At 36.9% G+C, this 22057-nt stretch overlaps 1 protein-coding gene across 2 annotated transcripts; it reads left to right on the top strand.

The window, feature by feature from the left end:
- Positions 1-22011, top strand: LOC124153835. 2 transcript variants are annotated; one of them, XM_046527214.1, is made up of 6 exons: positions 1-383; positions 886-1073; positions 1152-1243; positions 9533-10045; positions 15658-15812; positions 20597-22011. In XM_046527214.1, the coding sequence occupies exons 2-6, from the start codon at positions 950-952 to the stop codon at positions 21015-21017; spliced, it is 1305 nt and encodes a 434-aa protein (XP_046383170.1). In that variant the 5' UTR covers positions 1-383; positions 886-949; the 3' UTR covers positions 21018-22011. The 2 variants fall into 2 exon arrangements, with proteins under 2 accessions (XP_046383170.1, XP_046383169.1); XM_046527213.1 differs by lacking the exon at positions 1-383 and adding an exon at positions 390-700.
- Positions 22012-22057: the final 46 nt, after the last annotated feature.

The raw sequence follows: 22057 nt of genomic DNA, 5'->3' as shown, positions 1-22057 counted from the left end.
CTCGCGTCGATCGCTATTAAAATATCATTTTTCCATCACTGTCAAAGTTTTCATAAGAAATAATATGATTTGGTGCTGAATTCCGAATTAGGGGCCTTCCAATTTAGTCCATCTTGGTACCACATATTAGCTTGAATTTCATCATAATCAACGATTTTTTTATAGAATTGTCCTCGCAGTTGCTTTAACAGTGAGTTTCCTTCGGGAAATATATGTTCACAGGAAATATTCTAGGAATTCGTTGCAAATATATCTTGAAGATTAGCGTTAAATTAATGGCATTATGTTTATGGCAACAAAAGAAAATTTTGGCATGTTGGTAAGGCGTATTCATGCATTGGCCAACAAAAGCCAGCTATCAACATAGCAAGTAAGAATATGCGGTACGTGTGCGTGAAATACAATTACTTTATTTTATGTGACACCCTCCACCTTGAAGAAATTAGGCGAGAGTCTGATCATTGGAATACTGCTGAGCTCTAGTGATGGACCGGCAAATGACATAAGGAGATAAAGTTCACTTGCTCTGAAATTCTGTCTGAAATCCAAGATCGTTCTTGCTTCGATAGTATCGTAGACTTGGCAATCCTTCATATCGCATTAAGGACATCAATTATAGCTGATGACAGTCTGATCCTTCTCGTTGTGATCTAAGTTATTTCAACATAAGAATTTAGCTGCGAGTAATGATGTGTTGTTGGTTAGTTGTCTACATCTCGACTATTAATATCTATGATGTGTCGTGGAAGAGTAATACTAATGAATTAATTTAAACGACATGGATTTTTTGAGCATATACTGAGCTTTCTTTTATGCACTTATATACTTTAAATTATTTAACTTAGTGGGATGAAACGCACTCATGTCTTGTCATTTTTTGTATAGTTCGAGTCACTCGTCTAAAGTAATACTGTAAATAATCGGATTGATGGAATAAAATGCTGTAAGTATGATGTCAAATAATACGTGCGAGCCGCCAGTGGAGGAAACGCTGCCTCCAGGAAATTATGTTGTCGTAACGTGGGACTTGGAAACCACGGATCGGCACATAGATGACTACATATGCCAAATTGGTACGTCAACTTATATTTCTCTATCTGAATTCATGACTGTCATTGTGTCGTAATTTAATACCCTTCGTCTTTTTACAGGCGCTTATTGCCCTTCATACGAGCCATTTAATCAGTATGTTTTACCTCTAAAATGTGTGGATCCAGAGGCATCGAGCAAGATACATCTTCAGGTATGGCGCTAAAGCTACTGATTTATTTGACCCTTGAATCAGTTTTTGTCATGCTGCTTACCAACTTGTGTCATAACTAAAGCCTTTGTCATGTAATCGGGAATACACTGGTTCAAATCCACCGAGTAGATCGCCCATACTCTGGAAATTGCCATCTGTGCTGATGTTTACTATGAGTCAGTTGGAAAAATTGCTATTCTTTCAAGTATTTTCGATTTGAGCATGATAGTGAAGTAGTTAAACGCATACTGGAAGGCGTGATCGAATAATTAATTTTATAAGGCCAGTAATAGAACAAAGGCCTTACAAAGCAATCTTGCAGTAGTATCACATGGATCAGATCATATTCCAATTTGAAGTTCCTATAAACGTAAGATTGGTTGAATATTTATTAGTTGTTTAATATGCACCATTTATTTAAAATAATTCTTGCGATATGCATCCTCCTAATAACAATTGACCTGGCTAACCCTGGGTTTAAGATGTAAAAAGATCACCAAAATAGTGAAGGGAAGTCTGGTGACTGAAATAGAGAATGATGTCGTGATGGTGATAAAATAATCAGATATTTTGTCAGCTAGATAATGAGTAACAGGGACAGTATTAAGAAATGTCTTCAGGAGGCAAAGGTACATTTTCATAGCAACACCTCAAGAGCTTGGAAGACCTTTCAAGAGCAGTTGGAAAATGAGAATTGTGTAGTACGACCAGTAATTCATGAGAGTCCCATATGATGATGCTCATTTCAGTATAAGTTCAAAAGTGGTGAGAAGATTTAATTCTCAATTTGCGGATGTTATTGTTGACAATTAAAGCGAAAATGAGAAAATAATGAAAGATAAATATTATAATTAATGAACTTATAACATAGAAACATCTGATTACATCCCTCAGATTTTCAGATCACATATATTTTTAAACAAGAAACATATCTGCTAGGATATGAATGTGTAATGTTCTTACTTTGAAAATGTATTAATCAATTAATGCAAAATATTGCTAATTTTGATTGAAATTACATTGATTTTACTTTAAAGAATCAGGTGATATGAATCGATCAACCTTGGATTGTACTCAGCAGCTTCGTTCAGACTGTTTTGTCTGCCAGAGAGGCCATTCTAGCCATAAAGTTAAAATTATGGTGAGGAACATTACATGTTATGTCTTGAACAAATTTGTTATTTTTGAGTATAGCATGAACTTGAATCACATCATCAAGTGGGTAAAGTTACTAAATACTCAAGCAAACCAATAAATTCTAATCCTCTTCCTTGGAGGTTTAGAGAAATGGCCTCCTAAAATGTATTTTGGTCACTGACTTTGAGATAGATGGCTTGTAAAGAAAGATCTGAGGTTTTCCCGGTGTATGATGATGTTGAAGTTGTTTTGGGTTTCCCACCGGGTGAGGTTCTCCATCTCTGCCGATGTTTAGATGGACAACACGACCATCGAAACGTTGGTAGAGATGGAGAACCTCACCTGGTGGGAAACCAAACAACTTCAACATCAGATGGATTGTAAGTTTGTGCTGTGTATATTAGCATGCAAGGTGGAAGAAATGAATTGTATTTAACCAACCAGTTGCCATTGGAATGATTGACTAAATTTTCATTACGTTTCGTGTATATTTTTGGCACTTCAAAGCATTCTCAGTTCAGGACTAGTCCAATTTATATCCTAACTGGGAAAAATACCAGTGAAAAGGAACAGATATAGTGGCAGAACAGGCTTTTTAGATTTTGGTTGCAAAATAATTGGTAATAGTAGCCTCAGGCCGTATTCTTAGTCGACCCTGTAGGGCTAACCGACCCTGGATACGTCATCAGCCCCTACATAAACCGATCTCACCCTACAGACGCCACATCAAGCTCTACTTATGGCCGTTTTTGGAACTAAACGGGCCCTACTTGTTGTAGGGTACCTGAACCAGCCCTACACCCTACAAAAACATGGCAACCAAATATCGTCTGCTGATCACTTCGATTAAAGAATCTACATTGTAATGCATATAAAGCAAGACGAGCTCACACGAACTATTTTAAAATGTTCAGAAAAACAGCAGAAAGGTAATAATAATACCACAGTATAGCCACCAAGTTAAATAAATCATAAAATTGACTGAACTAATAAAAACAAAATAGTGATATACATGCACCTTGCTTCTACGAATATATAATAATATTTTTCACGTTTGGCACTTGGTATACTTTTGGGAAACCAATACTTCGTTTACCTATAATCATAGAAAATGTATTTTCATGCCACTATTTGCCACATAATAAAATTAAATACGGAAGATGAAAGGGCATGACGAACCTTGATGATACAACGTAAGTTCCCGCATCAATGATCATATTTGCTCCGTACTTATTACCATCTTGTACAGACCGCTTTTGAAGTAAGTTAAAGACAGTATGGTTCTACTTTTGGCTCGATATGAGAGTATTTGTAGCGATAATCAAGGTACCGACATGACCTGGCGGACGACACCGATTGTTTATTTACATTGAGCCGTTGCCCTAACAATACGCCCGAAAATTATCGGATGTCTTTTCTTAGTGTCATAGTTAGTTCCCATTATGCCACCAGAGTGGAAAATTGGTGCTGCGCCATTATCTACGTCATCTCAATATATCAATGTCCATTCTCACTTGATGTACGGCCTAATTTTCCTGGGAAACACGACAGCAGCTGCTAAAGCTTTCTCATTACAAAAACCAAGCTATCAAAGCCATTTTAGGTGTGTCCGTGAGGACTCCAGGTAGGCCAATATTTGAAGCTCTTGGCATTCTTACACTCCCTTGTATATATATTCTGCAATGCTCTATGTTGGTTAAAAACAATCCTTCTCTATTCCCACCAAACAGTGACTACCATTCATATAATACACTTGGTAGAGGCAATATACATGCATTTGGGCATAATTTAGAGTATTTTAGGCGAGGTCCTTTCTACCCAGCTTCCCAAATATACAATTAGCTCCCAAGTTCTTTAAAGTCTGTCTCTTCCCCGGCCATTTTCAAAAGCAGATTATGTAAAATTCTCTATAACAAACGGTATTACAACTTTAATGAATACCTGGAAGATATTCTCTAATTGATTTTTTGTGTATTGCATATATTGCAAGTTTGTATATTGTATTAGTATTCTATACAATATGTATGTTTCCAATTTGACGAGTTCTATGTCACATGACCAGCGGAACAATAAATTTTATTATTATTATTATTATTATTATCTCAGAGAACTTTACTACGGAATCACCCCCCACCACGTATGTAGGGTCGACTGGGAAACGCATGTAAGGGCCTTTTGTTATGTAGGGACAGATATGTAGGGTCGATAAGAATATGGCCCTCAGGAAATAGAATATATGGATGCATTAATATTATTTTTCATATCCTTTGCAATTGATCAAATAGTAAAGAATTATTGATGAAATGAAATGACTTAACCTGAGTTTTTCCTGAATCTGTGGGATGTTTTACGTGTGATTGTTCCAGAAAAACTTTGGGGAGGGGGAAACTCCCCTACAACTCCATATGAAGATAAACATGGGTAAAGGTCGCTCAGAATGTGAGGAACTTCCTATGATCCATTCTGGTTAACTTCTCTCTATAAGAAATTTCTCTGGAAAACATCTATTCGATTTACATTCTGTTATAGGACCTTGAGGCTATTAGGCATGTCATTTGTTGTTAAAGCCTGGTTTCAAATAATTAAATCTTAATTTGCCTCTAAAAACTTTATGTTGGATTTGAGAAGGGAACATTTCTCTCTTCCTTCCTTGATCTATTACTGTTTGCCACAAAACTCATTAAAAATATTCTGCATCACCTTATATCCTTGAAACTCAAAGAGTGTGGGCAAGAGATGACTCAAATGTTATGGGCCTAAGAGCATAATAAAGGGGTGCAGATAGGTGGATACTTCTGAAAACTTACTTTTTCATTTTCTCCCCAATGATTTAGAGATGGCTTGGAGAATAACTTGTCAATGGTATGGAAGCTTCCACAGTTATTAAATGGCTGCATTTTCTTTGTATTTTGGCCATGTTATAATAATAATAATAATAGTTTTATTGGACATTAAACAAATTAGAATTTGCAATAGTCTTCGTCATACACACAGGAATTATCAAACACAAAATACACATGGCAAAATCAATTGGATTATGCATCAAGAAAGGACAACAGAATTTCACATTCGAAAAACTCATTAATGGAGTAAAAGGCTTTTTTTAATAGCCAGTCATGAATAACTTTTTTAAACTTTGTCACACTCACAACTTTAGCTTCTGAGGACAATCTGTTAAAAAAACGACCTTTCATTATATCAAATGAATTGCTGTTATTGCTTAACCCGCAATAACTTTTTTAAACTTTGCCACACTCACAACTTTAGCTTCTGGGGACAATCTGTTAAAAAAACGAATTTTTAGTATATCAAATGAATTGCTGTTTTTGCTTAACCTGCAATAAGGGACGTCTAGGGTGTCACTATTCCTTGATGGCATTGTATGAAAATTAATCAATGCAGCCAAAATCTGAAGAAAATATGGTGATTAGCATGTACCTAAATGTTGCTAGACTTATATGCAATGTAAAGAATGAGCATCATGGAGAGTACTTTGAGCTCTGGTTGTTTATGATGGGGAAATGAAGGGGAAAGATCAAATGGATAAGTGAAAGAGATGGATAATCCCTTCATTTTCTCAGAAGTCTTTACCGAAGTTAGTCTGTCGTGCTTTCTCTGAATCTTTTGTGCCTATTCCATGTGGATTGTGCCAGAATAAGGGGGGTGGAGGGCTGTGATGAAATTTAGGCTAACAAATGAAACGAAGGAGGGGGCTATTAACAAAACTTGTGAGATTTCAAAATAAAAATTAAACATACAGAAAAAGCGAGCGTTCATACGGTACATATGGGGTGTAGGGTGGTTGTCGTGGGCAGTTGAATTATGTGCCAGGGCTCAGTGTTTGAAAAGAGACTAGTCGCTGCTAGAATCAAGGATACCATAGAGTAGGGTGCTGCCACAGGTAATCAAGCGACCCTCAGTCATAGAATTGGGGAGCATAAAAAGCCCAAGTTGGCACCCATGCTGCTCTTTGTCGGGCGCAATGAGTCTTACGGGCACAGCGTGTGAGTTTTTTTTTTATTTCTCAGCACCACTTGGTGGCATAAACTCTCGACGCCCATAGTAGCAGTTTTTTTTCTTGCAACTTTTCCACTTTTCTCTTTTATGCCGTCACATCAGTGGCTAATTATTTAGCATAATAAAGATAAATGATCTTATAAAATTCACATGCCAAAATACATTACCTGTAATAATACTTCATTGCCTAAAGAGCACGTTAAATCACCCCTTGCTGGATCAGTTTGGAGCCGCATGACAGCCTGTAAAGGGGCTATGCATAGAAGTGACATCTAGACTAATATGCTAGATATCATTGAAGTGTTTGACTACACTAATAATAGCGCTTTAAACGTTAAAGTTGTACCACTGAGCCATGCTAAGAGGTAGTGATGTTGTTAAGCATATTTGTATAAAAATTGAGCTCTGGTTGTCATTACTCGTAAACAGTTAGTGAAGACATGAAATCTATCTTGTGCCTCTCAGGCATATTGCGCCTGACAAAAGGTTAAGAATTTTGCTGAATGACTGTAATGGAGGCCAGCAGTTGCATTTCATGTTGAAGGGCCCTGATCAAGGCAATGGGGGCTTTGGGAGAATCTGGGTAGTTCTATTTGATATAGTGAAAGGTCCATAATAACTGAGGGGTTGTTCCGTTGTAGGTGCCCTGTTCATTGCAATGGAAAGGCTTAGGAAAGGGAGAGTATAGGAGGTAGGAAAGCGAGAGTGTGGTAGTGCTTTGAGGAATGGCTAGAGAAGGAATTAGCAATTGATCCTAAAATTTAAATCTACTGTATAAACGTGTGTAAGAGACGTACCTTTTTTCCCAGAAATTATGGCTGAAAATAGAGGTGCGTCTCTTACTTGAATTTCTCATCCCCCCACCCTTCCCTAGTCGCAGGTCCAAGTGGCCTTGGTTCTCAGCATGAGATAGTGAGGCAGCAGGCAGGGGAGTTTCTCCCTTAGTGACGTATTTTTACAATGCTCCTGTTTGCGCTTCTTACTCGTAAACTTCGCGCCGTCGCCTCAGTACCTCAGAGGTAAAAGATCACGGAGGGTTTTTTCCTCCGGAGGGCATGATAAATTTACTGCTATGAGTGGGCATTTTGCAGCATTTATACTGCAAATAGTAATTGCATAGCAAACTTAGAGAAATGCGTAGTTTTGATGGACATTATATGTTTAATAGTCAACATCTGTCTTGCCCAGTAATTTCCATTGTGCCAAAGCCCTCATTTTTCAAAAATGATTATCAGATGCTATTATGAGGATCATTGAAATTGAAATTATATTGGTGTTAAAACCTGCGGGTGTGTACACTGTTGAACTTAATGGCAGATAGAAGAAATCAGGAATGCTTGTTAGTGAAGACAGCTGAAGGAGAGGTAGAGGGGAAGGAGTGCACTCCTCCCATCTTTCAAGCAACGAGGCTTCAAGCGAAGGAATAAGGGACAAACACGTCCAATCTTGCATGTGACGTCGTTGCCTTCAAAGTAAAGGGGTGAAGGTGCGGCAATGTTATGAACACAGTTTGCTTTGCCTGAAGTTTCCAGTCCGTCTCATCTTGTTTGAATGTGCTCATGCTGCATTTGTTTTTTTCTGAAATTGTGCTTTTGGGACTATGTTGAATGTTAGTGACCTTGTTGCAACTATAAAGCTTTGTGTCAATCAATTAGAGCTTAAAAAACTTAAATGCTGTCAGATATGCGTAGCGTTAGGTCTCATTTTTTTTTGAACCTTGTGCACGTCATAAAATTGTTGAAAGTTATCAGGATATCTTTGGGCTCAGTAGGTTACTCACATTGCATTTGGCCTCCAGAAACTGGAAAAATTGAAGCTGGTAGACTGAAATAAGGTCAGTCAGTGAGATTGATTAACAATGAAACACGTTTCCATTGTTCCCATGTAATTTGATATTTTCCATCTAAGAAAATGAATTATGGTCTTTGTGGTCTTGGAAAGGAAAAAAAGACAGCAGCATTGGTTGATGGAGGGCAAAGGGTAGTTTTGTGAAATCTACGCAGTGGTTATTATCTTACGGCGCTGAGATTCCCCCAAGTGTTGTGCAATCTCTTGGGAAGGTTCACGCTATATGCCTGTCGTGTTTTGCTTTAAAATTTTCCACAGGTGAAATTCTATTGCGATACTCTTACAAGAGCTTTTAAACAAAATTGTTTGTGGGTAGGTAGGACCAGTATCACAGAGCAAAGGTGTATGCAAAGAGGGGATCGGAACTCTTTCTACTACTTCTTATGGGACAATGTTTTCACAAAATGATTTAAAATCTCGGATTCATATTCAATTTCTTCAACGAATTTGGATCCGAAGTATATGGTGAATGGCATTAACCATGGATATTTGGATCCAAGGTATCCGGTCCGACTATACCTAGTTAGCATCATAAGGTTAAGGCTACAAATGAATACTGTCTTATCTCCGAGCGCCTTACGTTTTGTGTAAATTTAGCTGAAAAAATGCCGGGTAAATTTTTAGCGTTGAAAGAGGAAAATTTGATAACTGTCGAAAGTCCAGTTATACGTCTGCAACACCGTGCGATAGGATAAAAAATGCCTCAAATTTTTTTTCTTTAGTTCCGATGCTCATAATAGGGACGTGCGTCTTACGCTGACATTTATACAGTGTTTTATTCTGTACTTTAAAATGAAATATACTGTCTGCTGGTTTGCTAAGTTAGGGCTCATAGGAATTTAAATTGGTGAGGACTGAAGGCAGGGAAAGATGCAATGTACATTTTGGGAATTCATGCTCCTTGAGAAAATTTGATTGCTGGAATAGGCTATTACTGAAGATATTTAGCTGTTTAACTGGTTTTCCTGTGAAGTGCATGTTCATGAGAGTGAGATAATTCTGTAAAAAAACTGATGTGTCCAATTAATAACCTGCCTGCGATTCTTCTCAGTTTCAGTGTATAGATTACATCAGTGAAGCAAAATCATTGACTTTCTGGTGTTTGTTAAATAAATCAGTTGACACCTGAAAATATGATATCAGCTAAATAACTGCATAAATAGCTATACTTTTTCTGAAGGTGGCCCGAATTTCAGCTCACACTACATGATGTGTGAGAATGGTCCTTATCAGTGTTGTTTCTAGTCAATTTTTATTACATATTGTTGAACCCTCTTCCTTTTTCAGGTGATTGTACATGAGGGAAAAAGAGTACTAATCAACACCATAACGAGGAAGATTTTGGATACCTTGGATGAATACACTGCCCTAGTACGCTTCTATGAATGGCTCAAGATGGTCTCTGAAGGGGCCACAAGTAATCCATCAGAATCTCTGCATGCTCCGGAGGAGGCTGTTAATTACTCAAAGGAAACAGGGATTAAGCAAATGGAGCCTCGCAGTGTTGTTTTAGTGAGCCACAGTGGTATTAAACTTGACATTCCTGTTCTCCTTCAAGCTCTGGAACGGCATGGATTGACTGAGTTATTTTTTGAAGTCGTTTGTGGATTTGGTGACTCTTTTGCACCATTTGCAATGGAACTTCGATCTCAGTTCTCTTCACTGTCACTTCAGAGCTTGCACTCCGCATTAGTTGGAATTGAAGGTACCAAGGAACATGATGCTGCATCTGATGCTGAAGCTGTGTATCGAGTTTTAGAAGCTGCATTTGGTGGTCCCCTCTCAGTCAATATTCCTCAGGTAAATCAATTTCCTGTGTATTATGTTGTCTTAAAACTAGTTATCATGTAAACATTATTCTTACCCAATTTCAATCCAGATGTGGTTGAAAAAAGGTGTTAGCAGTGAACGTTTTTCAAACCCTATGATTGCATTCTATAACTATGCCACATGCCCTGAATCTACGTTGGAGGAGGTATTAACCATAGAGAAAAAGTGGGATCTCTTTCAATGGTAGATAAAACTCCTGCCTTGGGAAATTTCTTTTGATATTTATTCTAGCATAATTAATGAAATATCGTTTGCATCACTCAATAAATTACTGATTTTTTTTCCTACAAGCAAAGTAGCTCGCATAACTTGTATGTACTGTTATCAAAATTTATGCATCTTTCAGTTTTACCATGGTCAATGAATTTCTGTCATTGTAATATTTAAAATTTTCAAGTGTGAGTGCTAATAATCATTTTATGCCTATGGGTTTAAATTCTCTTATAAAGCCTTGTAAAAATTGTATATATTTTCAATTGAGAGTTAATCGGGAAGAATATACACTTTCAACTTTCACTAAACCAGTGCTAGGCTAATTGCCATTTTAATCAGTACACTGTTACGTACCCTTTTTCCGAACTGATGGTGGGTGACCTTGAACGTGCTCGAGGGCCACCCTCTCTTCTAGCCAATCACAGAAGGGTGGCAGGTGAAAGTGTGTAGGAGGCCGTAATCTCTCCCCAACTTTCGTGCAGTGAACAATGCTCTCCAGCTTGCAATGTTGCCAAACTTAATGTGTGGAGATTGCGCTCGTACTGTCTAACATACAGTTTTTTCCATGGACTGGCAATGCTGGTCGGCAGGATGGAGGGGAAAAGGGAAGGGGATGGAGGAGAACATTGAGGTGGAAGGGGTAGTGCTTCTGATTGGCTACTACCTCTCTACTGCCCAGCCGCCAACAGTTCGGAAAAAGGGTATAGTTGGGCGTGTACCTGTAAAAAGGCAATAAAAGTAAAAGTAGTGCAATTATTAGTGGCATTTCAGTTTTTATGTGAGCTTCCATCAACAAAAGTTTTGGGGCCTATGCATAAATATTTAGAGAACTTGAGATGTCCTTTTAGTAGTAAAGTATTAATAAAATTACTAAAAACATTTACATATAGAAGCATGAATATCACTTCAGAATTCTCTATAATGTACATGAGCACTGGGATTGTCACATGTAAGTAATGTAATGGTGGCAATGTTGTGGGGGGGGGATGAGTCATTAGTTGCCAACCTTCGTAGGGCAATAAGGCCGTTTCCTCTGATTGATATTCAAAATATTGGTTAGTTTTTTTTTTTAATCCAGACTTCAACTGCACCTTAAACTTCAGTGGTGTCAGGCTTGATCTGCTGGAAATGTAACATGTTCATATAATAAACTGGGAAATTTCATCTAAAAAATTATGAAAGAAATGGTATGAAAATTGGTTGATGGTGAAAGTTTAGTTTCAATACAGTTCTTTTATCCTTAGGATAACTTTTTGTCGAAGTAAAATATATGTTAGTGGTAGTAAATTTTGTTATTCTAAAATTGCCAGTCTCTTCTATTCATTTGGATTTTATTACTGTCAGTCTCTTCTATTTATTTGGGTTATTATGTCAAATATCCAGTTATAATTACTAAAATGTAGTTAATATGTATTCTGTTGTAGAATTTTATAATTCCTATCCTAAAAGGTTAAATTAGTAAATGACAAGTGAAATACATCATTGGCTGAAATTTTATCAGGTCAGGGTTCATCATAATGGTCAGAGAAATATCAGTGAAATAAAAATAGGGACAGGAAGGCATTGAAAATGTCAGGAAATTAGATTCTTGTGAGGGAAAAACTTGCTCAGCTTAAAGGTGAAAATCTTAAGTTGAATGCGTAGTGCATAGCTGGGTCAGAGTAGTGAGGCGAGCATTTTGTTTAATTTGCATTCAGGAAAAGGGAGGAAAGAAAGCTAATATGAGGTCATTGGTGCAAAATTTGACCAACCTGAAGACAAGATGGCCATGGTAGCTACTGAAGGCTGGAAAGTAAGTGCCAATGGTTGGTAGTTTGCTGTTAAAATGGCAAGCCTAAGACAAGTTTCGTTTTTGTGATTTTTTGTGATTTATAATGATCTCAGACTTTCAGCTTTTTTTATTGTGGTTGGAACATGGTACATTCCAAGGATAAACAAGTTTTATTTCACAATGTAATTTGCTGATTTACATTTGACATAAAATCAGGGAAATGAAAAATTTTGGATTAGAAATCAATAATGGGAAGTTTATATTAACTTTGTAGAACAATTTCAGAAATACTTTTGCTTTTCATTTGAGTAACAGTTCCAAAAAGTAAATTTGGATATAGTGAATTACATTAGGTCCTTATCAGTTACTGCTTTGTGCTCATATCGTCAAAGTCATGTATTTTGGGCTTATCCTCAAGGCACTCGTAGGATAAAATTAGATGAGGAGCCATCTCCAGGAAATCAGGAAACTGCCGATTCCACAAAAATAAAAACTTAAAACATGCCGTGGCTTTAGCTTTTTATAGCTCCTCAAATGGCAGATTATTTAGTTACATGGCTAGTGGGTGTAAAATTTGCAACAGAGGGGACCGCGTAGTTTTGGTCATTAGTTGGTGGAAAGGAATGAGAACTTCATTTTTGGGAGAGTGTTTGTGGTTGGGGTGCGGGATGGCGCAGGGAAGAAAATCCTATATGTTATTACAGAAAGATCTTTTTCTATCATTCCATGTATGTTCTGTTAATACTGCACCTTCAATGATAAATGAGGTATCATTTTAAACATCGAATCGCCAGCTTTTGACGAAAAATATAATCTCAATCTCAAATTTCACTATTTACCCATTAATTTGATTTAAAAGTTTCGATTTTCCATGTTGATTACTCATGCAAGGTATATTTACTCCACACATGTTTTTATTCTAAACTACAAAAAAGGTTTAAACAAACCCGTTAAATCCCTAACTACACCAAACACCTCATAAGCAGGTAAAAATATTAAAAATAAAATCTAAGAAGTATGAGACCTTAAAATTTTCTGTTATTTTTGTTTTGTTTACTTTGTATTAAGGATGAGTCGGTTCTTAAATTTTTTCGGTTCTCGGTTCTGGTCTGGTTCTACTCCATCAGTTCTCTGTTTTCGATACTCAGTTCCAAGGATGAACTCCTATTATGTGAATGAATGTAAATGAACAAGCACAAGAAGGGAATGGAAATAATTTCACTAAAGATGTAAATTTGCAGAAAGCTCTGTAAAAAAAAAGCTTATGATCGTCTGTACATATAAATTTATTTGCCAAGTAAAAAAGTTAAAATAACATGTTGTAAAAGAATGCATGATTGACCAGTGTGTCACATTACAACAGGCAGCCACTGGTTCTTTTTCCGGGTTTTGATTTTAAAAATTCAACATTTTTACCCTATCTGAGTCTAATCTATTCTCTTTTTGGCAGAAATATTTTCTGCAGTACTGCACAGGGATTCACAGAAAACAGTATAGATCAATGTTAATTTTGAAGGGCCGCACAAAATATGCTTGCATCACATTTTATGCACTGCATAGCATCAGGATCAATGGTGAAACTCCCCCAACTTCTGACGGCATCATCCTTAAATTGTTGTAATTGTGGGTCGGTCAAAATTTATTCTGTTTTCTACGATGTAGCTTAAATTGTTACTTTATTTGATAACTTGTTCGCATGCTTCACTGTCACAGTTCTTATACCCTCAACAATAAACTGCTCAACACACCGGTACAGCGACACCATGGATAAACTGAGTGGCCCTGAGTTAAGGCAAAAGTGCAATGCAGTGTGGCATTCTGCAGGATTACCACACACACACACGCCGGCCTCGGTGGCGGCGGGGTAACGTTCTCGCCTGCCAAACAAGAGGTCGCGGGTTCGCGTCCCGCCTGGGTAGGTTTCCCCGGTCCAGGGCATGGTCATTTGTGTACGTTTACTTGTTACATTTGTTGAACACCCCGGTGTAAAATGGCCAATAAGAGCTGTATCCGGTGGTTTGAGAATAAAATTTAAAAAAAAAATAAAATTTTCGATGCTGTGCTGTGGGTGGCAAGCAAAAAGTCGGCTAGTTTGAAAGCGGCCTAAGCTACGGAAATGTTACTATGTTGGCGAGAGCGACAAACTAACAAACCCTTAAAAGCATGTTTTAGCGAGCAACTCTCAAAGGAAAAAAAACGTGGTTGCAATATGATCAGAAAGTAATATATTCATTTTTTAACCTTTTTTTCCTTTTTTGGCCTTGAATAGGCTGCGGAGCATTTCTGCTTTGGGTGCCAAATTCAAATCCTCGCCACCATTCCAAGCTAGTTCCAAAGTACTGACCGTATGCGATCAGTTCTCAATAGCAGTTCCAGAGGCTAAGAACCGGCAGTATCGAGAACCGGGTACCAAAACGGACCCATCTCTACTTTTTACGTTACAAGGAGTAACTTTCCTGTTGTTGGCGGTGAATTCTCGTTGTTATTTAAAAAAATGATGAATGCTTAACATTCTCTAAAAGAGACATCGTGTGTAAGAAACTTAAAATATAACGCAAATAAAAACTAGGAAACCCTTGCAAAAATCAGTAGTTTCTTTCTTATTTAATATGAGGCATTGGTGTATTCTTATAAAATATTTTTTTTCCCTGTGCTTTGCTGTCCTCCTACCCTCACATCTCCTAACTGAACCAAAGTGGCAACTTTCTCATTCCCTTCCACTTAAAGTTGACCAACCAAACTTACTTCTTGTCCCTCGCAATGCTTTAACCACCATTAGACATTTAACTACGGAAGTTGGCAGACATGATTCATTCAGCTAGAAAGTATGACCTTTGCATTAATTGAAGTACTTTTTATGCAATGGGAATTTGTTTATTTTCTGGTTGTGGTGATGTTATTTTTTATCACAATAATGACAGAACCTTCAGAATTTTTTCAGTTTGAATGTTACAATACTATTCCTGCATTAAACTCCTCCAGTGTATTTTTTTCAAAGTAATAGATCAGTGATACATACTAATTGTGTTAATTACTTTTAACAATATCACATATATGCATATTGTAATTGAATGGAGTCTGCATGATCAAAAACTATGAATAATGTTGTTGGTCAAAGATCATGAAGATAAACTGGAAAATCTGTGTTGATGATCCTGTGATTGTAATTAGTTTTTTCTTTTGCTGTATATAAGTAATCAAGGTTAAAAATTGGACTTAGGATTACTGTTTTCTTGGAGAAAATCTAATTTTTTACTAATGTAATTAATCCTTAAATTATATTTGTTTAATTTTATCTGTTGATAAATTGTTATAGAAAAATATTAAAATTTTAATATTCTTTTCGATTTCTGCTTATTTTTTTGTTAGGAGTGAAAATTTATTTTTTCCATAATTTAGAATGTCCTTTGTGTGTCCCCATAATGCCAATATGTATCATGCATTTTGCAATAATGAACCTCAGTTGCCAAATTGCCTCAAATAGGCAACCATGCCAGTTTTACATGACTGTATGATAATATTAAATATTTTTTGGGGGTCCAGTGAATTGTTGAAGGAATAGACTAGATTGATGTACATACTCTTTCTTCCATTTTAGGTTGGACGATATTGTTACACCCGCCATGCAATGGTTTATTATGTTGAATGGAAGCGTGCATTCAATGAAAAGGCAAAGGGGATGAGAGCAATAGTAGCCCATGTGAAGGATTTTCGTCAAGCTGGAAAAATCAAATCTGACCTTCTGACTCTGGGGTAATTCTTTTTTTTATTGATCTTAACATGCCATTTTTATGTCTCTTACGAGGTAAAATATCTTAATAGTTACAAAATTTTACTAAACTCCTTCATATCTTGTTTTTTTCAAAACTCCAAAAGTCCTTCATATCTTGTTTATCTGCTCTATCAACTCTATTATGTCTCTATGATTATATTTTATAATGGATGCGGAAAGAATGTAGGTTAGCCACTTAAAAATATTTGATAGCTAAGATCATAAACTGAATTGTTAAGCATGTCCTTTTTTAATGTGTATTCCATTCTAAGGAATCAGTGATGTACATGAGAGGTAAGAAGTATATCATGAGCGAATGATTTAAGAGAATATTTAAGTGGCAGTAAAATTTCTTTTAGTCTTGTGAAAAATTAATGTAGTGCTAAAATTCAATGCTTGTAGTTGGACTTCGATGCCACACTTCTCCCAAAATTTTATCCTACTCTTTTATCTACTCCAAAACACGCTGAACACTATGAAAGAACGTGTGGTGAAAAACATGGTCTGAATCTAGTCAAGAGTTTCTGAGTACATCAAGCAGAGGAAATGATAACTTGCAGGAGGAATGACCACATTTGTAGGTCAGAATAACTCAGAGCATGGTAATTGCTATAGTGCAGTCCAAGACAGAAATATCTTACCACCCAGAAGCCAAAAATTTTCCAAGTCCTCTGAAACGACTCTGACAATGCCACTGATTTATGCCTCCACTGCAAATAACAATTAACTTTACCAGCAAGGGCCTTCTTCCCTCATCATCATCAACATCACTGGTCAACAATCCTAAGATTGGTTTAATGCAGCTCTCCGCTCAATTCTCCTATCAGCTAATCTTTTCTCATCGACATATTTCTTCTCTTTCACATCTTTCTTTACATGTTCCATATATTTTTTTGAGGTCTTCCTTTTCTGTTCTTGCGTCCACTTGTCCATCGGAAATTGTCTTCATCAGGCCATCATGTCTCAAGATCTGGCCTATGAGGTTGTTCCGTCTTCTTATTAAGGTTTTCATGAGGCTTCTCTTCTCTCCTACTCTTCTTAGGACTTCCTCATTACTAACTCGGACGATCCATTTGATCCTCATCATTCTTCTGTAACACCACATTGCGGAGGCCTCTATCCTTGCTTTTTCCTCTGCTGTCATTGTCCATGCCTCACTTCCGTATCGGAGTATACTCCAAATGCAGGTTCTCATAAATTGTTTCCTTACTTCCATATTTAAGTTTCCCGCTGTAAGCAGGTTTCTCTTTTGGTGGAATGCTCTCTTCGCTTTGGCTATTTAGCTGATAATTTCTTTCTTGCTTCTCCCGTCATGTGTTTATTTTCAGTTGATATTTACCCATTACCTTACCCATATTAACCAGAATATTTTTCGTATCCTTCTCTGTTTCTGCTTTGACGGCTTTGTTATCGGTAAATCTTAGCTTGCTAAATTTTTCTCCTGGGATATTCAATCCCGAAGCCTTTTCTTTGATTTCATTAATTGTTTTCTCGATGTAAAAATTGAAAATTACGGGTTACAAAGCACAGCCTTTTCTTACTCCTTTCCTAATATTGCTTCTTCACAGCTAGGCCCTTATTTTATCACCACTACTTGGTTTTTGTATAAACTGCAAATGATTCTTTTTTCATTGTAGAGAACTCCAATTTCTTTAAGGACTCCTAGCATTGTGTTCCAATTCACATTGTTAAATGTCTTATCTAAGTCCATGAACGCAATGAACATTGCCTTTCCATTCTCTTCCCTATCAGCAGCCTAAGAGCCAATATTGCTTCCCTTGTGCCTCTGCTTTTTCTAAATCCAAATTGGTCCTCATCCAGATACTCTTCTGCTCTTCGTTCTATTCATCTATATATATTCCCTGTCAGTATCTTTGAAGCATGGGTAGTCAGGTTTATGGTCCTAAAATCTCTGCAGTTGTCTGCTCTTTTCCTCTTAGGAATTGGGATTATTATTATCTCTCAAAGTCCTTCGGTATCTCACCTGTGGAATGCATTTCACTTATGATTTTGTACAACTGATTTAACATCTTTTCTCCTGCATTTTTAATTAGCTCTGCGGGAATATCAATTCCAGATGCTTTGTTTATCTGAAGGTCTCTTACAGCCGCATCAATTTCTGATCTTAAAATTCGGGCTCCCATATCATCCTCATCCACTTTCTTCTCGTTTTTGATAGCATTCATTCTTAGGCTGCTTCCTTTGTATGTACAAATCTTCCAGATATTCCTTCTATCTCTTTCCTTTTTTTCGTTATCGATCATTAGTTCTCCATTTTGTCCCTAAGGGTATTACATCTTACGGCCTTTCCTTAAAGTGGCTCCTCACTATCCTATAGGCGGCCTCCACTTTTCCATGCACAAGGTTGTTTTGTACATCTTCACAAATATTTTTCTTCCACACTTCGGAAGCCTTCTTCGCTTTACGGCATACTATTTCATTTCTTATTCTCTTGTAATAATTCTGCCCTTCCTCTGTTTTTGCAGCCTTGTATTTTCTGCTCTCTTCAATGAGATCTAATACTTCCTGTGTGATCGATGGTTTTTTTTATAACGACTTTTCTTTCACCAAGAACTTCCTTAGCTGCTGTCTGCAGATCACTAATGGTTTTCCAGCTCTCTTCCACTGATTTATTGGTTGTATCCTCCTGTATTCTCTTTTCTACAGCATCTTTAAAAGCCAGTTGATGCTGAACGTCTTTCAATTTATCAATCACCATATGTTTTTCACCGTCTCCAACATTTATTTTTTATTTTTTTTTATTTTAGGTGGCATTTCATATAACTAAGTTATGGTCACTGTCGATAACTACCCGTGGGTAGCGTTTTCAGTCCTTCACCTGGTTCCTTAATCTTTGTTTCACTAGAATGTATTTGATTTGGTATCTTCTAAGGTCTCCTGGCATATTCCACATGTATCTTCTTCGCAGAGGATTTTTGAAGTGTTGGCAACCGCTAGCCTATATTCAGTGTAGAAATGAAGTAGCCTTTCTCCTCTTTCTTCCTTGTTAGTTAAAAAGAGTTCAGAATCCCATTGAGGATGACATTTTGACCCATGATTTTTATGATGTGGTGCTCCTGGACGAGGCAGTGCCCTCCCCCCTCTTTTCTTCCCTCTGCCCATAGGGCGGACCGGAAAAATCGTTTTTTTTTTTTCAAATCCATTTTGCCCAGTGAAAAAAAGTTGTGGGATCGATCAAAAATAAGGCCTGAAAATTTTGAGACCTCTAGGTGAACCCCTGATCCTCGCTCAAATTCAATTTAGGGGGGAGGGTCAAAATTCAAAAAAATATAATATTTTATGGTCTTTCCCTATAGATTTTGCTGAGTTACTGCCCTTCTATTACAAAAATTTCGTGAAATTTATACCTGCCATCATTTCGCCACAAAATTCCTAATTTGAGTTTGCGTCAGCAAAGAAAATATTCTAACGCCCACCCAGCATTGTGGATACAAAAGCAGCAGGCCGATCCCTTCCCCTCCCCGCTCGCTTCTCCTCCTCCCACGCCTCGAATACAGCAAAATTCATCCTGCGTGTGCTGCTAGGAGAGCGTTCATCTTTGATAATATAAATCGGAAGATGGTAGAAGGTAAAAAAGGATGTGTAGTGAGACGACTTGACCCTTATTTAGCGCCTCGTCTGTGTTAAACAAATCGATGTTACCAACTTTTAGAGAAGCAATGAAATATTTTTAGATGCGAGAACGAAGGAAAGAACGCTGTTGGACAATAGCGGAATAGAAGTGCATAACCAAAGTTCGCACACCTTCCACTAGAGAGGCCTCTTCATAGACCGTAGGCTCCTTTTCCTGATCTGCCCTACTGCCCATCCGTCAGACAAAAACCATTTTTGTAGGCAAAGGAAATTACTAGAAAGAAGGAAGTGGCTTACAAATAATACATTTGTAAGCCACTTCCTTCTTTCTAGTAATTTCCTTTGCCTTCCCAAAGACTGCCCAAAGACTGGGTTGCTGAATCAATGCTAATACCAATTTGCTTTAGCAAAATTGAGGTTTTGAAGTTCACAAAGCTATGAAGGATCACAAGATTCCTCACTGATAATTTATGAATTGCAGGAAAAATGAATGCCTCTCTCAGATGACCTCTTCAATTTTACTTTATTTTAAATATACAGGCGTGCACCCATATTTACAATAAAGGTCACAATGTTCATTATTATATTTTGCAAGATTTAATTTGTTTTCTTTAACATTTTGACTTTTCTTTACCTTTTCTGAAATGTAAATGCTTTCTACTTATCATTTTTCTCACAATATTTTGGCAACTTTAGGCTTTTGTTAATATGAACATCCTTATTGCTAAGTTTTTTTTTTTCATTTTCATGAAGCAAATCATTGATCACAAAAAAGGCTAATCAAGTCTTTAGTAAAATAAATGCTTCTAAAAATTTTCATTATTATAAAATTACAAAGCTCACTCCTTGGGCTGTATTCTGTGTTTTGCAATTTTGTTCTAAGCAAAATATTTTGTTCTAGCACTGAATCATTTCTCAATAAATGTTGTCTCCTTATTGTATCTCGGGAACTCTTCCAGCTTGGTAATGTGTTTGTCATGACCATAAATTGTATTGCATGAATAAAAGTAACAGCAACTTATTTGTTTCTTTTGGATAAGTTTTTTGAACTCTCTTCAAATTATGTCTAGTATATCCTGAAAAAAATTCTCCTTCTCTCTTTGAACCATGGTGTATTTCTAAGTAGGAATCCTTGACTGTGCCATGATTCCATTAATATGTCTGATTTTAGGTATGACTACCCCACACTCTGTTGGAAATGGTCCAGTATGGGTGAAAGCAGGTTCTCCGAGGAGCTTCAGTCAAAGTTGGAGACCAGTAAGAAGAAAGGTGGTTCATCTTACCTCACCCACATGTCTGAGCTACCCCCTGCAGTGGTGGTAAGAGAAGTGGCACAGCACTTCAAGAGGAGGAATGGGAGCTGGGGCCAAAGAAACAACAGGGGATCTATGTCGCATGGAAATGGAAGGGGAGCAGGCATTGGGTACTCTCCAGCTTATAATCACAGTGGTCAGCGTAGGGGTGGATTTAGAGTGAATAGAGGAGGTGGAAATGACAGCGTGATGCAATCCTTTGAAAGTGAAGGCAATGGGATGCAGAGGATAGGCGTTTGGAGAGGCGTCATGCATGAGGTGGCTGCAAATAGGCGATAAATGCTTACAAGGATACAAAAATTAAGGGCTTCTGTCAGAATGCTTCAGGCATGTTGGAACTCCAAGAATATAAGTCTGATAGTTATTTTTTTAACTCGCCAAGACTTAAGTTGTTTGTAATGGATGTGGCCTATCATTAATTGTTATGAAGTTGAATGAGACAGAAAATTTCTCCCACAAGAAAAGAATCACCACCACTCAAGAATGTCCATCAAATCAATTTTTAGGTGTTTGATCTTTATTCCAGCAAGATTATTTGAGGATGAGCCTTCGAAATCCTTAATTGTTTATGTTACATATTTTAACTCATTGTAAACTTTGCTGAATTTAAATTGAAGAACACCCCTATATAGATCATCTTTTGTTACCTTCCTTTGTGACATAGTGTCTTATAATTGAAAGAAGTGTATTAATGATATTACAAAGGTGTGGGAGGTGATAGCAATCAAATTATTGGCTGAGGAGAAAGAGAGTAAATTTACTAATTGAATTATTTGTAACCTTCATATTCACGTAAGGCTTTATATATTTATCATGATTTAAATAACTTTTATTTTGAATCCATTTACAAGCAACAGATTGAAAGTTATTTGTATATTTGATGTGTAATTTGTTTTTTTGTATCCTCCCTTGGAGCTTATCTGGAAAAGTGATGAATGAACTGTGATCTTAAAACTTGTATTGACATGGAAGCATATGTAGATTAACTTTAACTATTTGAGGCATAAGGTGTTTTTGAATAATTATCTGTATTTTAGTCTACCTTTACTGGTGCTATGCCACTATAAACAATTAATTGCTGAAATGTGGCAATTCCAAATTAAATTTTATGGTATGCTAAGTTTGATTGTGCACATTGCAGGCAGCATACAAAACTGAATTACAAACTGCCATAATATAAATACAAAATATTTTGATTGACCAATTATTTGTGGTTTTGCTGTACAAACACTGTGATAGCTGACAAAATATAAAATACCAATGCTCATGTCTATTCTTGGTAAATTTTTATAATTTGACATTGGCATTATTTTTAGCTG

The sequence above is a fragment of the Ischnura elegans genome, chromosome 2, assembly GCF_921293095.1.
Source record: "Ischnura elegans chromosome 2, ioIscEleg1.1, whole genome shotgun sequence".
NCBI lineage: Eukaryota > Metazoa > Arthropoda > Insecta > Odonata > Coenagrionidae > Ischnura > Ischnura elegans.
Note: the sequence above shows the minus strand (reverse complement) of the source record. Positions and strands in the feature narration are given on the sequence as shown.

Excerpts from the sequence above, each read along its gene's own strand:
- LOC124153835 (XM_046527214.1), top strand. The coding sequence starts at position 950 with ATGATGTCAAATAATACGTGCGAGCCGCCAGTGGAGGAAACGCTGCCT. Across the intron at positions 1,074-1,151 it reads TGACTACATATGCCAAATTG|GCGCTTATTGCCCTTCATAC; the intron begins GTACGTCAACTT and ends GTCTTTTTACAG. Across the intron at positions 1,244-9,532 it reads CGAGCAAGATACATCTTCAG|GTGATTGTACATGAGGGAAA; the intron begins GTATGGCGCTAA and ends TTCCTTTTTCAG.